Source organism: Lathyrus oleraceus, chromosome 6 (genome assembly GCF_024323335.1).
Source record: "Lathyrus oleraceus cultivar Zhongwan6 chromosome 6, CAAS_Psat_ZW6_1.0, whole genome shotgun sequence".
NCBI classification, from domain to species: Eukaryota; Viridiplantae; Streptophyta; class Magnoliopsida; order Fabales; family Fabaceae; genus Lathyrus; species Lathyrus oleraceus.
Genome location: NC_066584.1, coordinates 387,295,675 through 387,314,385, shown reverse-complemented (window position 1 = coordinate 387,314,385; position 18,711 = coordinate 387,295,675). Strand labels below are relative to the sequence as shown.

Here is an 18,711-nt window from a genome sequence, read left to right as displayed (position 1 = left end):
ATATTTCGTGTTTGGAATTCGTTACTCCCTCAATTTTAAAATGATTGTCGTTTTAGAAAATAAAATTTATTTTAAAATAATTGACATCAACCCTTTTCAAATTAAACAATGATTATAATTTTCTCAATTGTGATCTTTAATTATTTTATACATTATTTTTAGTATAAGTATAATATCATAGGACAACATTATTATGTTCTTTAATTTGTGTAAAATAAAATCTTAAACAATTTTTTTATTATATTTAAAAATATTTTTTTAAAATCTTGATATTCACATCTTTAAATGAGCAAACTCTTCTTCACCAAAATCTTCACCTTTAGACCGACCCCAAGGTTAAAAATAAAACATTCCTTAATAAGTTGTATAGTGAAAAGGTATAATTAACTTGGTCTTGACACGACACCAAATGACCCATAAAGTCCAAGCCATAAATTATTTGTTTTCCTTTCAAAATCTTCCTACCAAATACCTACCTATGAGAGATTTCATTAATACACCCCCACACACACAAGTGTAATATAAGTAAAATGGAGGAAGGGTTAGATAGAGAAGATGTTTTGAGGTCAATAAGTAGCTTAAGGATGAATATAGGATCTTCAAGTAGAAGAAGTTGGGCTTCAACAAGTGGTGGTGGTGATGATGTTTTTGAGAGAAACAAAAAGAATGAAATAGTAGTTGATGATGAACAAGAGCTCAAATGGGCAGCCATAGAAAGGCTTCCTACTTTTGAAAGACTAAGGAAAAGCATTGTGAAACAAGTTATTGAGAGTGGTAGATTTAGTTATGAAGAAGTTGATATATCAAACCTTGGTATTCATGATAAGAGTAAACTCATGGATGGTATATTGAAAAGTGTTGAACAAGATAATGAAAAGTTTCTCTTTAAGATAAGGGAAAGGATTCATAGGTTTTTCTTTAATTTCTCTTGTAATATTTAATTTATTTAATTTTGAATATGTTTATAAGATAATGTTGTTTTCAGGGTGGAGATAGAGATTCCAAAGGTGGAAGTGAGATTTGAGAAATTGCATGTTGAAGGAGATGCATTTAATGGAAGTAGATCATTACCAACACTTGTGAACTCAACCATGAATGTGATAGAGGTATTAACTCTTATGTCAGTTATTATTACTATACTATGAGATAGGTGGGTACATTACTTCAATTACTTACTATTTTTTTTTACCTACCTTACTCTCTATAATACTAATACTTACTCTTTACGTCTAAATTAAATCTCTATTTATATATTCAAAAAAATTGTTTTAAAATGTAATTAATTTTTTTATTTTTTAATATAAACTTTAATAATTTCTGTAAATTTTAAATACATATTAGGCTGATCTTCAAAGTATTAGGTTTGCTTTTAAGGTATAAAATAATACTCCCTCCATCATAAAATATATAAAAAAAAGGTATTTTTTTTCTCCCAAAATGTGAGTTAAAAAATTAATTTTTATTTTTATTAAGGTGAAATTAAATATAAATTGTATTTAATTCACTTTCTTTAATCTTTTATTATAAAGTGTTTGTGTAACGATATTTGATGGTTAAAAACAGGGATTTCTTGGAGCAATGGGGGTTGTCCCTTCAAAGAAAAGTGTAATAAAAATACTTGAAGATGTTAGTGGAATTATTAAACCAGCAAGGTAACTAACTCATGGGGGGCATATTTATTATTCTTGTTACTACATTATAGTACTAGCTTTCTTAATTTAAGTTAAGAAAAAGAAAAAAGAGGAGAATTGGTTATAGATAACCACCGTTTTGAATTCTCTTAAATAATGTGTTGGAAATGTCAAAACCTTATGTCATGGAAATATCGGTGCATCATAAACAAAAATAACACACATGCAATCAATATATCAAAATCACGACTTGTAATATTTTTTAGACTACAAACCAAAGGAGAAGATAATTTGGTTTAATCTTCACAAATTAAAGTGCTAAATTTTATCAACCCTGCTTGAATAGCCACCACAAATATTTCAAACAGATTAAAAAAATAATATTTTTATTAATTATTAAAAATAATAAAGATAATATTAATTAAATAGTAGAATTGAAAAATATATATTAAGAATTAAATTTAATTATAATTCTAAATTAATCACTAAAACGAAGAATATTAAATTTTGTCCAACATGCAATAATTATAAGAAACAATATTCCTCTTTAAAAAGTGTCATAGTAGGTGTGCAGAGGAACATTACATGCAATCTGATACATGAATACGAATTTATATTATCTTTTCAATTTGATATAATGCAATTCTTAATTTCTTTTCTCTATATAAAATCCACTTACACTTTTTACTTTTTGTGAAAAGGAAAAAAATTATAAATAAACTAGCTCAAAAACTAATGTAAACCTTTTATACAAATCCTTTTTAGGAGATAAGTATGTATCAAGTGTTTTATTGATGTGTATGTGTGAGAAGTCTAAATAAAAGAGTTCAATTTAATAAAAGAAAAAATATATAAAGAATTTATTGAAATAAAAAAATAAAAAAATAAAAAATCATTAAAAATAAAAAATTTAAATAGTCATTTCGTCTCTGCAGCATGTTTTTTTATTTTAATTTTTAATTCTTTATTTTTTTAAAATAATCTTTGAATATTAAAATTATTTTGATTTTAATCCTCAAAGTACAAATTCCTTAAAATATTTGGAGAAAAAATTTGCAAAAAATCTGTTGATTTTTAATATGTAGAAAAATAAAATAAAAATTTGCAGAAAATCTGTTGATTTGTTTATAGATTTTGATTTTAAAAACTAAAACAAAAAACACATCAATTTATAGGACAAAAAGGCTATTTAAACCAAATAAAAGATAATTTCACAACATAAAATATGAATTTATTTAATAACTAAAATTTAAATATTAACCTTACATAATAAGTATTAAAAATTTCTCTTTAGTCTCTCTCTAAATACTCCTTCACGTTAGGGATCGATTTGAATCGCTATTGAATCCAAAATTTAAATATGATACAAACAGTGTTTATCTATTCAGTTAAACCCACAAAATACAAGTTTTTAAATAAAATTCACACATTTAATTTTCAATTTTTAAAAAAAAATCAAAAATTAAAAATAATCCAAAGAATAACTATTTTTTAGTTATTAAAACATAATAATTATTATAATAATAATTTGAATATTTTTGACATTAATTTGATCATTATCATATTTTAAATTCCCAAATAAAGATCCTCAATTTTATATTAGATGTCTTGTATTTATATAATTAGATTATAAAAATAATTATAATTTGAAAACGTTAGGAACCTCATTTTTATAATGGATCAGTATTAAAAATAAATATATTTATTTGAGTGCAGTTGATTTCAATTTTTTGATAGATTCAAAATAATCAGAATTCGACTGAAATAATTTTATATTATTCAAATTAAATAATTTGATCAATCCGATACTCGATCCAATCTGATTCATTTGTACATAAAAAATAATAGATCGATCGGATAGTTCAAATAAAAAAGAAAAATAAAATAAAATGTCAGTTTAACTTTTTTATAGATATTTATGTTATTTTAGAAATACTTTTTCCTCTCTAAACCCAACACAACATAAGCAATTTAGGCTAATAAATAAAATTGTGAAGGTTAAAACAAAAGCCACTTCAATCTATTCTTTTTATCTCCCCTTTTCTCATTTTACACTCTTTTGTTTTTCTCTGCACACCAAATAATATCTTACAAAAGCTTCAATGTTTTATTTAGCTACATAATACATTGCTTACATTTTTTTTCTCTCTTGTCTTGTACTTTATCTTTTTCATATACTGTACAGAGTAACATTGCTATTGGGACCTCCCGGATCAGGAAAAACTACTCTCCTGCAGGCACTTGCTGGCAAACTAGACAGAGATTTAAGGGTTGGTTCTTTCTAATCCATTTCAAGTTTCTATCTAAAAAAATGCAATTATAATATATATATATATATATATATATATATATATTATATATATATATATATATATATAATATATATATATATATATATATATATATATTCCTATCATATTATGATTTATATATTTAAATTATGCAAATGAGCATAATCAGAAAAATTAACATAATAATACTACTACGGTTAGACGTTGTAATTTTGTCGAAAGTAAGGATTTGATTATGTTGAAGTAGTTACTCGAGATGTACGAGTCAGCTGGATTCAACTGAGTCGAATACAACTTATTGTTATTAGGTGGAAATGTAAAGTTTTGTAATTTGTATTGTTTACATTTTGAGTTTGGGTTGATTTGTATAGTTGTAGGTTTGGGTTTTAGTTGTCCATATAAAGACATTGGATGATGTAAATCCTAACAACTTTTACTCTAGTATTTTCTCTTTTTTCTCTCTTCTTCTCGCATTTTTCTTGAAAATCCTTTTGTTCCAACAAATTGGTGTCAAGGAGTCCGAGTTGCGATTAAGAGAAAATCTATAATGGCAAACAGAAACACAACATCAACGCAATTTCCAGCTAATATATCGGTTTTCAAAGGTGAGAACTACGAATGGTGGATTGCACAGATAAAGTTCAATTTCAGATTTCAAGATGTATATGAAATCGTGAATGTTGGAGTACTAACATTGAAAGCAAATACATATGATTTTCACCAAGTTGCGCATAAGGAACGATGAAAGAAAGATGAAAAATGTTTGTTCTTTATTCACCAGTGTGTGAATTATAACATGTTTGAGAAGATTATTGAAGAAGAAGCGACAAAAGGAGTGTGGGACAAGTTAAAGAACTTGTACGACGAAGATGAAAAACTGAAAAGGATGAAGTTGCAAACGTTGAGAAAATAATTCGAGATGACTCGGATGAAGGAAGATGAATCAGTCTCAGAATACCTTTCACGTGTGGTGGTGTTAACAAACCAGATGAAGGCGTGTGGTGAGGCAACCAACGATTTGTAGAAGATTGAGAAAGTGTTGAAATCTTTGACTGCAAATTTTGATTAAATTGTAGTGTCAATTGAAGAGTCAAAGAACTTAGCTGAGATGAAGTTAGAAGAACTTCAAACTTCATTAGAGGCTTGGGATGAGGTTGAAGCATGGGAACTTAGAAAGGGATAAGGTAGCTGAACAAGCACTACAAGCAAGATTCATTAAGAAATCTGGGAAAGAGAAGTCGAAGTAGGGGAAAAACTTGCTAATTATGAGAAGTCAAGAAAGAACTCAAAGAATCATCCTGATTCAATCAAGAAAGGCATGGGCAACAAGTATTCTAGGAATAAAGTTGACATGAAGGAGGTGTAGTGTTACAATTGTTAAGGATTTGACCACTATGCTCGAGACTGTCGAAGAAAGAAGGAAGCACAAACGAAAGATAGTGATGAAGTGCAATATGCACATGCTAAAGATAATGATTATGAGGATGTGCTACTCATGGCCAACACTCAGTCGCACGTTGAGCAAACCAACATGTGGTACCTGGATTCAGGATGCAGTAACCACATGACTAGTAATAAAACCTGGTTCACCAAGCTAGATAAAGCACTTGAGAATATGATAAAGTTTGCAGATGGCAGGAATATCACATCTGGTGGAAAAGGAAATATCCCTATTGTCAGAAAGGATGGTCGAAAAGCCAGCATCGATGTGTTGTATGTACCTTTGATTACAAGTAACTTGATAAGTGTATGTCAATTACTTGCAAAAGGGTACAACGTGAAGCTAGAAAAGAATCAGATTAAGGTGTATTCATGGTGATGAAATGTTGATTCTGAAGGCACCATTAGCATACAAAAAGACCTTCAAAGTAGAGATCAACCTGGTTGATCACAAGTGTCTTGCTTCGACTGCAGAAGAAAACAAGAACTAGCTATGACATCACATGTATGGGCATCTAAACTTCATAAGTTTAGGTATGCTCAACCAGAAGAAGATGGTATATGGATTACCTCAAGTGAAGGAACCAAGTCAGGCGTGTGAGAAATGTTACAAAGCAAAGCAGACTAGGAAATCATTCAAACATGACTTGCCTATGAGATCGAAGGAAAAATTAGAGCTAGTTCACTCTGAGGTATGTGGATCATTTGAAGTGAGCTCGAATGGAGGCAACTACTACTTCCTAACCTTCATAGATGAATTCACCAGATTTATGTGGATTTACCTTATTGAAAGTAAGAGTGGGGTATTCACACAGTTCAAGAAGTTCAAATTGCATATCGAGAAACAAAGTCGATGAAAGTTGAAGAAATTGAGAACTGATGGTGGTGGTGAATACACCTCTCGAGAATTTGGTATAGTTTGCAATGTGAAAGGTATAAAGCATGAGGTCATTGCATTTTATACACCTTAGCATAATGGCATAACTGAGAGGAAGAATCGAAGTATACTGAACATGACTAGGAGCATGTTGAAAGCTAAAGATATGCCAAAGAGATTATTAAGAGTCTCACATCGGACAATACATGGCTTGAACATGTCTTTACAAGTGGGGGAAACCCTCACCCTACAAGCCAGTTTTGTAGGATTAAGTTAGGTTCAACCACATTTCTTAACATTGTATCAAAGCCTGGTTCCGACCTAGGGACTTGGTATCAGAGCCTCGTTTTAGATCCGGTGGGCCACCTACTATTAGGTTTCTGCTACCAGACTATCCAACATTTATTTCCACGCTTCAGATATCCAGTACTGGGCGTGAGGGGGTGTGTTAAGAGTTCCACATCGAACAATATATATCATGAACATGTATTTATAAGTGGGGGCAATCCTCACCCTACAATCCGGCTTTGTAGGATTGAATTAGGCCCAAACACATTTTTAACAGAGATTTGGGGGTGAAGCAGCTTCGACAGTAGTATACACTTTAAGCAGACGTCCAACCAAGAAGATGGTCGAGAGGACTCCTTATCATGCGTGGATAGGTGTGAAGCCGAATAATAATCATCTTAGAGTGTTTGGATGAATGTACTTCAGGCATGTACCAGAATAATTAAGGAAGAAACTAGATGATCGAAGTCAGGCTATGGTGCTCACAAGTTATCATTCGACTTATGCGTACAAGTTGTATTCATCAAATGATGATAAGCCTGTAATCAATCAAGAGTTCTGATGGATTAAAGAAAAGGGTGGGATTGGAGTCATGGGCCAGTTCGATATAAGTCAGATACAGTTACAATTGTGCTTAATGAAAACCAACAAACTAAAGCCCCATCCAATCCAAACGAAGAACCACCTGAGTAAAATGTTAGGAGATCGACTAGAGCAAGGGCTGAGTCGACAAGGCTAGCAGATATGAGATATTTTCATATCAAGAAGTCGATGCAGATGGTGACTTAATAGAATAAGCGATGATGATGGATGAAGCAAAACCAATCAATTTGGATCAAGCCATGAATATTTCGAATTGGTTAGAAGCCATGAAATAAGAACTCTGGACAATCTAAAAGAACAAGACATGGGAGCTTGTCGATGAGTCAATCAAGAAGTCAATTGATGTGAAGCGGGTTTACAAGATGAAATGTAGGCCAAATGATGAAATTGTCAAGCATAAGGCAAAACTAGTGACTAGAGGTTTTCTGTAAAAACCTGGTATTGATTACGACGAAATGTATGCACCTGTGGTGAGGCCGAAGACAATCAGAATTGTTGTGTCGACAACAACATACAAAATATGGAAGATACATCAGTTGGATGTAATATCATCATTTTTGAATGGAGCCCTGGAAGAAGTCTATGTCAGTTAACCACCGAGATTCGAAATCAAATGGCAGGAGTCGAAGGTGTACAGGTTGAGGAAGGCTCTCTATGGTTTGAAGCAAGCCCCGAGAGCTTGGAATAAGAGAATAGACAACTTCCTAATCGAAGCAGGTTTCATAAAATGTGTAGCTGAACATGGAGTGTATGTCAATGGTGCAGACAGGATCAGTCGAATTATCTTATGCATGTATGTATATGACTTGTTGATTACAAATGTAGATGAAGTAGATATAAGAAGAGTCAAGTTGAAATTGATGCAAGAGTTTGAAATGTACAACCTATGAAATTGTCATATTTCTTAGGGATGGAGTTCAAAGACACAGGTGAAAAAGTGTTCTTGCACCAAAAGAAGTATGTCCAAGATATCTTGAAGAGGTTCAAAATGAGCAACTGTAATGCAGCTGCTACGCCATTAGAAACCGGAATAAAGTTGAAGATGGAGACGAGTGATAAACTTGTAAGTGTGACATTGTACAAACAAATCATGGATCCTTAAGGTATCGTTGCAATATCAGGCTAGATATCTGTCAAAGTCACATACTATTGAGCAGATTCATGGAGAAACCCCAAGAATGTCATCTCACTACAATTAAGAGGGTGTTGAGATACATAAAGGGTACGATTGATCATGGTGTGTTGATGTTGAGGAAAAAGAAGACCATCATAGATGCAAAAATATATGGCTACACTGATTCAGATTTCAGTGGAGATCAAGACGAAAAGAAGAGTATTGCAGGCTACATTTTCATGATCTAAGACGCTCCAATCTCATGGAGCTCAAGGAAGTAAAATATTGTGGCTTTGTCATCTTGTGAAGCTGAGTACGTAGCCGCATCATATGCAGCATGGATAGAGATGTTACTCGAAGAGCTCAAGATAATGGAACCTAGGAAAATGAAGTTGTTTGTCTACAACAAGTCAACTATCGACTTGGCGAATCATCCCGCGTGTCATGGTCGAAGCAAACACATAGAAAGGATGTATCATTTTCGGAGGGATCAAGTTAATAAAGGAAAGCTTGAACTTGAGCATTGCAAGACAAAATGGCAACTAGCTGATATACTCACCAAAACCCTTAAAAAGATCATGTTCGACGAGTTGAAGAGAAGTATCGGGATGGCAAGTCTTGAGAACATGAATTAAGGGGGTGTTAGAAGTTGCAATTCGATGTTATGTAGAAAGCTAACATTTGACTATGTCAAAGTAATTAGTTGAGGTATAGGAGTCAGTTGTATTCAACTGAGTCGAATACAGTTTATTGTTGTTAGGTCAAAATGTAACGTATAGTTTTGTACTTTGCTTTGTATATATTTTGGACTTGAGTCGATTCGTATAGTTTTGGGTCTAAATTTTAGGATGATATAAATCCTAACAATTTTTACTCAATAGTACTTTCTCTTTTTATAATTCAATTTTTTCTCTTTTCTCTTCTTATATTTTTTTGAAAATCCTTTTATTCCAACCGCTATCTCCGTCCCTAAATATAAGACAACTTCGCATGATCAACATTTTCGTTTCAATAGGTATCAGGAAAAGTCACTTATTGTGGTCATGAGTTATCAGAGTTTGTTCCTCAAAGAACATGCGCATATATCAGTCAACATAATCTTCATCATGGTGAGATGACAGTAAGAGAGACACTGGACTTTTCGGGACGATGCTTGGGAGTTGGAACAAGGCATGATCTACTTGTGGAGTTGACAAGGAGAGAAAAGCAGGCTGGATTCAAACCTGATCCAGATATAGATGCTTTCATGAAAGCCACTGCAGTCGGAGGTCAGGAAACAAGTCTCATCACAGACTATGTTCTTAAGGTCTGTTGCCTATATTTCTGTTTTACTACTATCCTTAGCACCGACACCTCTAAAAAAAGACGTGTTTGTGTCTGTATTTGTGATTCATATTAATATTTCTTGCTGTCTGATATCAATGAAAATTGACTCAGATTCTTGGATTGGAAATGTGTTCTGATGCTTTGGTGGGAGATAATATGAGAAGGGGAATATCCGGTGGAGAAAAAAAGCGGTTAACTACAGGTACGAGAAAATAGCTATACAAAACAGGCGCTAATGCTTCGATCGTTTTCCATTTCAAGTCTCCTTTTGTTAAGCAGTGTAGCTTTGATATAATGAAATGCAGGTGAGATGCTGGTAGGACCTGCTAAAGTTTTCTTAATGGATGAGATCTCGACCGGTCTAGATAGTTCAACAACCTTCCAGATAGTCCGATTCTTGAGGCAGCTAGTTCATATCATGGATGTCACAATGATAATCTCTCTTTTACAACCTGCGCCAGAAACATTTGATCTTTTCGACGACATAATCTTACTTTCAGAAGGTCATATTGTCTACCAAGGTCCGCGTGAAAATGTTCTCGGTTTTTTCAAGAGTGTAGGATTCAAATGTCCAGAAAGAAAAGGAGTTGCCGATTTCTTACAAGAGGTTACTTCTAGAAAGGATCAAGAGCAGTACTGGTTCATAAGAGACAAACCATACCATTATATCAGTGTCCCCGAGTTTGTAACTTACTTCAACAACTATAGCATTGGACAACAACTTACTCAAGAGCTAGAGGTTCCTTACGATCGCGCGAAAACTCATCCCGCTGCATTGGTTAAGGATAAATACGGAATCTCAAAACTCGAACTCTTCAAGGCATGTTTTGCAAGAGAGTGGCTACTGATGAAGCGAAGCGCTTTTATATACATATTTAAGACTAGTCAGATTGTGATTATGTCTTTGATTGCTATGACAGTGTTTTTTCGAACAGAAATGAAATATGGTAAACTTGAAGATGGGAGAAAATATTATGGCGCATTATTCTTCAGTTTGATTAATATAATGTTCAATGGAATGGCTGAGCTTGCAATGACTATATTTCGACTTCCGGTTTTCTTCAAGCAGAGAGATTTGTTATTTTATCCTGCTTGGGCTTTTGCACTTCCCATATGGATCCTTAGAATCCCTCTCTCTTTTCTGGAGTCAGGATTATGGGTTGTCCTTACTTATTACACTATCGGGTTTGCTCCCGCTGCAAGTAGGTATGAAAACTCGCGCAATTTCTGTTTGTCAAGAGATAATCTGATTTTCAAGAAATTATCTGATTTTTAAAACTGAATTTGTACAACTGTAACAGATTTTTTCGTCAGTTTTTAGCGTTCTTCTGCATTCATCAGATGAGTTTAGCTCTGTTCCGACTCATTGCTGCTATTGGAAGAACACAAGTTGTGGCAAACACACTTGGTACCTTTATGCTGCTACTTGTTTTCTTACTTGGCGGCTTCATTATCGCCCGCGGTGAGCATTATTTATTCATTTGCACCTTATGAACTTCGCTCGTAGAAGTTAAATGCATGCAGAAAACAAGGTATTAGAAGAATGACTCGTGCAACTTCAATAATGTTGTTTACAGATGACATTGAACCATGGATGATATGGGGCTATTATGCTTCTCCTATGATGTATGGTCAGAATGCTATTGCCATCAATGAGTTCCTCGACGAGAGATGGAGTTCTGTAAGATCTTTATCATCTGGCGAAAAAAAACTCTTTGATTTCATTTTCCTGCTAAACTGTGTTTTCATTTATCTTACTCATGAAACTAGTTTTGTACGACTTTTAAAGTCGGTATTGATTAAAGTCGAATATTTTTAATGATCTGTTACAGCCCAATTTGGACCCAAGAGTACCTGAACCTACAGTTGGGAAGGCTCTTCTTAAGGCTAGAAACATGTTTACAGAAGAATATTGGTACTGGATTTGTATCGGTGCTCTCTTAGGCTTTTCCTTGCTTTTCAACATTCTTCTTATTATCGTGCTGACATTTTTGAATCGTAAGTCTCCATACTGCTTTTTTCGGTTTCTGTTTCTGCTATAAGACTGTCTTTAACAAGGTCTTAAAAGTTGAATTGCAGCATTTGGAGATTCTAAATCCATTGTTCTGGAAGAGGAAAATGAGAAAAAGGAAACAGCAAAAGAGAGTTATGTTTCAAAAGCTAAATCATCTGAATGTAATTACTCAATTATACCGTTTTCTTTTCTTCAAATGTTTATGTTCTTAGAAAATAAATTTCGGTTTTGATTTGAAAAAATGTTGTACAAGAGAAAAACAATGTCGCAGTTTAATAATCAAAATGACTATATGCAGACATTGAAATGACAGAAAGAAACACCTCAGAGAGTCTAACTCTGAAAGCAGACACTTCAACAACCAAGCGAGGAATGGTGTTACCATTTAGGCCACTATCACTTGCTTTTGATCGAGTGAGTTACTACATCAATATGCCAGCCGTAAGTTTTGCACACTCTCTACCTTCATTTTAATAATCTCCAATTACTACGCACTTCAGCATTGCCTTTACGATGTCTTACTTGTGCTTTCATATCAGGAAATGAAAAACCAAGGATTTGAAGAAAGTCGGCTCCAATTACTAAGAAATGTAAGTGGCGCTTTCAGACCTGGAGAATTAACAGCATTAGTAGGTGTAACTGGTGCTGGAAAAACCACACTGATGGATGTTCTTGCTGGAAGAAAAACTGGTGGTTATATTGAAGGAAACATTAGTGTATCCGGTTATCCAAAGAATCAAGCAACTTTTGCTCGAATCAGTGGATACTGTGAACAAAACGATATCCACTCTCCAAATCTTACAGTCTATGAATCTATTGTTTTTTCTGCTTGGCTACGTCTCGGTAAGGAGGTCAACAAAGAAACGCAGAAGGTTTGCTTTATTTTAATCAGCTCTAGCTAAATCATCCACGGCGATTTAACTTTAGAAACAGATCTATTCTTAACCATCCTCTCTTGCTACAGATGTTTGTTGAGGAAGTTATGAAACTCGTGGAGTTACATCCATTAAGGAATTTTTTAGTAGGACTTCCTGGAATAGATGGTTTATCAACAGAACAAAGAAAGAGACTCACTATTGCTGTAGAATTGGTTGCCAATCCTTCTATCATCTTTATGGATGAGCCAACGTCAGGCCTTGATGCTAGAGCAGCAGCGATCGTTATGCGTACTGTCAGAAATACAGCGGATACAGGGAGAACTGTGGTCTGCACAATTCACCAACCAAGCATCGATATATTTGAATCTTTTGATGAGGTATAGTTTTCTCAAAATCTGGGAGATGAACTTTTACTTCTATTAGAGTTATGAAAAAACAACGCGCCTCTCAATTTCGTCTTTCATTCAGCTGCTTTTGATGAAAAGAGGAGGACAAATAATATACAGTGGTCCCCTTGGTCAACAATCTCAGAAGCTTGTTAAGTACTTCGAGGTAAGTGTGACTTCGACACTGCAAAATATGAAAAATTCGTAAATTATATAATCTTATAAACTATGCGAACCTTTTGCAGGCTATTCCAGGAATTCCGAGAATTAAAGATGGATATAATCCTGCCACATGGATGTTGGAGATTAGTTCTCCAACAGTCGAGTCGCAGCTAAGTGTAGACTTTGCAGATTTGTTTATTAAGTCAGAATTGTATCAGTTAAGTATTAGTTGAAGTTGCATTGTTCACTTTTTTTTGTTAAGAACGCCATTGTTCTTTTTATCAATCTGAAATTAGACGGTCTTCTCTATTCATTTCTGATATAAGCTCTTTTTCAGGACGAATCAAGAACTTATTAACGAGCTAAGCAAGCCATTACCAGGAACAAAAGATCTTAATTTTTCTTCTAAACACTCGCAGTCTTTTATTACTCAATGCAAAGCTTGCTTCTGGAAACAGCATTGGTCCTACTGGAGGAATCCTCAATATAATGCTGTCCGGTTCTTCCTGTCAATATCAGTAGGTGTTATTTTTGGCCTCGTTTTTTGGAAAAACGCAGATAAAATGTAAGTCCACTTGGTCTCGAAGTTGGTATTGTACTTAAAGATACAACTAGTTGTTAAATTTTTAACCTTTGATATGAAAAAACATGAATCAAGTAACATCGAGAGTACCATAGGTGATGACTAAATAGATTTTGGCTGCAGACACAAAGAACAAGATCTTGTGAATTTAGAGGGAGCCATGTATTCGGCTATTTTATTTCTTGGAGCCACCAACACTTCCGGAGTTCAACCTGTAGTAGCAGTAGAAAGAACAGTCTTCTACCGTGAAAAAGCGGCCGGAATGTACTCGGCTCTCCCTTATGCATTTGCACAGGTAAATGAAGCTGATCCTTTCACACACAAAAAAAAACTACAGTTAAGTGAATTCCCATAACTGAGTAAACTTATGTACAAGCATTGACTTGCAGGTGGCAATAGAATGTATATATGTTGCAATCCAAACCTTTGTTTATAGCCTTATCCTTTACTCAATGATGGGATTCCCTTGGCAAGCTGACAAGTTCATCTGGTTCTACTACTTCATATTCATGTCATTTGTCTACTTCACACTTTATGGAATGATGACTGTGTCTCTGACACCAAACCATCAAATTGCTGCAATTGTTATGTCCTTCTTTCTAGTGTTCTGGAACATATTCTCGGGGTTCGTTATCCCCAAATCGGTACGCATCTCAATGAGTGACAAAACAAATTTCACATTAGTATGCATGATTTAAGGAATATAGTTCACACATTATTAAGAACATGTATTGAATCTTCACAAAGAAGTTGGTTTAGTTCTTAATATTCAACTTACACATTGATTATGTAACTGCTGATTTCACTTTCGCAGCAAATTCCGATATGGTGGAGATGGTACTATTGGGCATGTCCAACAGCTTGGACCGTATATGGTCTAGTGACATCACAGTTGGGTGACAGAGAGACTCTAATCGAGGTACCTGGAGCTGGAACGGTATCAGTAAAAGCATACCTCAATGAAGAGATGGGCTTTGAATATGACTTCCTTGGAGTTGTTGCTGTGGCTCATATTGCTTTTGTTCTTCTGTTTCTATTTGTATTTGCTTACGCCATCAAGGTCCTTAATTTCCAGAAGCGGTAGTAAATACTAATAGAAAAATAAAAACAGAAAGAACCAATACAAATGAAGAACAAAGAAAACAAAAATATTTTAACTTGAATGTTACATAAATAGCTAGAATAAACATATGGTATCAATGCCTTTGGAGCTTTTCACTTGTATCTACTTACTGTATAACTGTATAATGGTCACGTTGTTTTTAGTTTGGCACTGATATGTTCTCCTAATTGTCCCATTTGTGATGATAATGATTCATGTGCTTGTTACAATTGAAAGTATTTAACAGAAGTTGCAGTATTTCTGTGAAAAAGATTGGTTATCTGCACTTCGAAGCTGCTACATAATATGCATAATATCAGTGGATACACGAGTGTCATTTAACAAAATTTATGTCGCCTCCAAAGAATATAACAGAAATATCAGTCAAAATTTTCATTTCATAAAAAAAGAAAGTGTATTTGTTGTGTATGTCTCGCAGAACAATTTTTACGACTGTATATGTATATGTTGAGAACTTGTTGACGATTTTGAGTGATGCAATTGCATCATATGTAAATGAGCATGTATACTGTTTCTTGTTTTTATGTTTTCTGCAGTTTTTCTTTAAATGAAACTGTATTACTTTCAAGAAAAAGTTTGATAGCAGTAACTAATATTATTGTAATTCTTAAAAACTTTGATGGTAAGATCTAAAAAAAAAAGAAAAATTCCTGTGCATATATACACCACTCTTTTTTCTCTTCAATTTAAATATTTAATAAACACTTATCACCTCCAATTACTTAACTAAATACACTCCACCAATAACCTCACCAAAATTAAAGAAGATATTTTAATATGCAGTACATGAAATTTAAAAAAAAATAGTTTTTGGAGATGTATCTCCGGATATATCAAAAGGTCAGTTAACGTTAAAATATTTCGGAGATGCATCTCCGAAATATTTTGGAGATTAAGTCGCGTCAAACTCTTCTTCTTCCTCATTTCACATTTTACTCAACTCAACTTCAATCTCTCTCAAATTTCTTTTCTACATCAAATCAAATTTCATTTAACAAGACTCAAGGGAACATCAATATTCATATGTAACATCATCCAACGTCATCAAAAACATCAATTTCTTATAAGTTTTTCGAATTTTAGATAAATGTTTGAGTTTTCGTGAAAATTAGTAGAAATCAATGATTAATATTAGAAATAAGTAGAAATCTCATCTAAGATAGTTTAGCCATAGTGTATTAGTTGTTTGTTGGCTGAAATTGATGATCAAAATATATTTTTTGAGCTTGCATGTGGTACATTACGCCATTGACGCAACTTCTGAGTTGTAGAAAATTTCGGAGATACATCTCCAAAAAATTTCAACGTTTTAATTTTCTCCAGATTCCGGAGATGCACCTTCGAAATTTTTTGCTGTATTTTTTTTTATATTTTCTTGTTTGTGTGTTGTCTGTCTGCACTAATGGTCTGCCTTACTTTAACTTACAGACATAATGGTTGATAGACATGATACATTGAAGCATGGAAGGGTTGTCCAACACGCATTTGTTCGGCGGAAGAAGAGTCAGTAGGTTCCGGAGGCTTTTGGTCCCTCTGGCCAGGCAGAGCCTTCTATTTCGAGGGCTCATCATGCCACTCCATCTTCTTCTTCCCGTAGGAGACGGGATTCACCATCTAGCGCAATCACTCCCCCTATCCTCCCGTAGACGTCAAGTTTCACCAGTGCCACCTCCTATCGATGATGTTGTTGATCCAGTCTCACCTTCTATTCCACCTCCTACTGATGATGTTGTTGATCCAGTCCCACCTCCTGTCCCACCTCCTACTGATGATGTTGTTGATCCAGTGCCACCTCCAAAGAGTGAGGTTGCTGCAGATGCTAAGCTAGAGGCTTTTGGAGGTGGTCCAGTTGATTTGTCCTTACTGCCTCTGTATCCAGACCATACTGCCAGACATATATGGGATGGAGAGGTAACATTAGTTGGATTCTTTATTTATTTTTACGTTAATTTTAATTTCTACCATTGATTATTTTTGAAAATTTTCAGGAGTGTGATACACAGAAGTTTCTTAACCACAGGAGAAAGATTGTTGCGTTGCCTCAGCCGGATGAGGATTGGTTTCAGTCGGTTTTGTCCTTATCTGGCCTGAAGGACTTGTGCATGATCAGTTATACTACGGATTACCTGTATTCGAAGCTGAGAGAGGGTTGTATGTGAAAGACGAAACAGGTCACAAACAGCGTGATACACAGAAGTTTCTTAACCACAGGAGAAAGATTGTTGCGTTGCCTCAGCCGGATGAGGATTGGTTTCAGCCGGTTTTGTCCTTATCTGGCCTGAAGGACTTGTGCATGATCAGTTATACTACGGATTACCTGTATTCGAAGCTGAGAGAGGGTTGTATGTGAAAGACGAAACAGGTCACAGACAGCGTGATACACAGAAGTTTCTTAACCACAGGAGAAAGATTGTTGCGTTGCCTCAGCCGGATGAGGATTGGTTTCAGTCGGTTTTGTCCTTACCTGGCCTGAAGGACTTGTGCATGATCAGTTATACTACGGATTACCTGTATTCGAAGCTGAGAGAGGGTTGTATGTGAAAGACGAAACAGGTCACAGACAGCGTGATACTTCTGACGATAATAATTATCGGTCTTTGAATGTTTTTTTTTATCATTTTCACTTCATCTTTGCAAAATCATCCCTGAAGATTCGTGTGTTCCAAACTTTTCATTTCAGACTTGGATCCTTCGGCATTTCCCGTGCATCTCTGGTTGGGCGAGTGTACCTAAGTACACTGAGGATATGTCACGTGCTACTGCTCTTATCCCGCTCAGAGGGAACCAGACGACCGAGCCTTTCAGAGTCTATCTTGATTGTTTAGTTGTTGAGGACATGCATTTCAAAAACTATGTTGATCACCGTCAGACGCGACCATTTGTCGAGATAGTGATATACTTTGAATGGTTTGTCTGCGGATCGCGTCTCATTGCTCCTCATTTGTTTGAGCGCGTCATGCGGCAGTTCGACTACACTCAGACCATTCCTAGACACCTTGTTGTCTTTGCACCTCCTGCCTTGACAGGTAGATAGATAGAGGACACGTTTGATGATTATGAGAGTCATCTGATATTGGAGGAGGCATGGGCTACCATAGTTGAGAGCGACTGGAGCTACATCAAAGGGTACATTAGATGGTTCTTCAGGGTGTCACATTCGTACATGGTGTATGTTGTTATAGGAGATCCGTCGAGACCAGTTCATCAGGAGATACTAGAGAAGGAGCAGGCACAGCTAGATCTTGCCTAGATGTCGTTACATAATGGAAATTGCACAGACAGGCATTGACAGAGGTATCTTCCCTGATGGGTCTGATGTCAGGCAAATCCTAGATACCATCATGACGGAGGCACATGGGGCATTGTTGTATTGGAGATAGCGCCGAAGGACAGGGAGAATTGATGATCGAGGAGGTAGACGAGGCGGATGAGGTTAAGGAGAGGTTGTCAGACACACAGAATAATCTCTTATTATATAATTGTAGTACTATGGTTTGTACTTTATTTTGACGGTCTTACTACTTAATTGATTTCAATTATACTACATTTTCGATATTTATTGGTATTTTATTTTTGTATGGAAATTTTTACCCGTTTGATATTAGGTACGTCTATTTTTTTTTACTTTTGATTTTACAGTATATTTTAAATCTTCATCTGAACACAGATAAAAAAACATATAACATAAAATACCTGTTCTAATACGTTTCAGAAATATATCTCCGAAATATTCATGAAAATACATCTACGATACAATTCAATTGTAAATGACTTATAAGTGGAATTTATTGAATGTTTTAAATTATTCCAGAGATGCACATGTGGCTAAGAAGTATTAAAGATACATTAAGAAATTCTCAAATTAAATTGACCCCACCTAAAAAGGTAATAGTTCCCCCTGTACTCACAATGGAGGGACCAAATGGGTACCATCCCACGAATGTACTCATGAATTAAGTAACCATCCGCTGTTGTTGGCCTTGTGACTAGTCTCA

At 34.7% G+C, this 18,711-nt stretch overlaps 1 protein-coding gene across 1 annotated transcript; it reads left to right on the top strand.

Moving 5' to 3' along the window:
• The first annotated feature begins 336 nt into the window (after window positions 1-336).
• On the top strand, window positions 337-14,925 carry LOC127097519 (pleiotropic drug resistance protein 2). Its single transcript, XM_051036020.1, has 20 exons — window positions 337-910; window positions 986-1,106; window positions 1,564-1,652; window positions 3,817-3,901; window positions 9,260-9,550; window positions 9,682-9,772; window positions 9,876-10,776; window positions 10,872-11,032; window positions 11,148-11,251; window positions 11,403-11,568; window positions 11,650-11,745; window positions 11,883-12,025; window positions 12,124-12,456; window positions 12,549-12,839; window positions 12,931-13,014; window positions 13,094-13,227; window positions 13,348-13,575; window positions 13,717-13,888; window positions 13,983-14,237; window positions 14,408-14,925. The coding sequence occupies exons 1-20, from the start codon at window positions 531-533 to the stop codon at window positions 14,675-14,677; spliced, it is 4,395 nt and encodes a 1,464-aa protein (XP_050891977.1). The 5' UTR covers window positions 337-530; the 3' UTR covers window positions 14,678-14,925.
• Window positions 14,926-18,711: the final 3,786 nt, after the last annotated feature.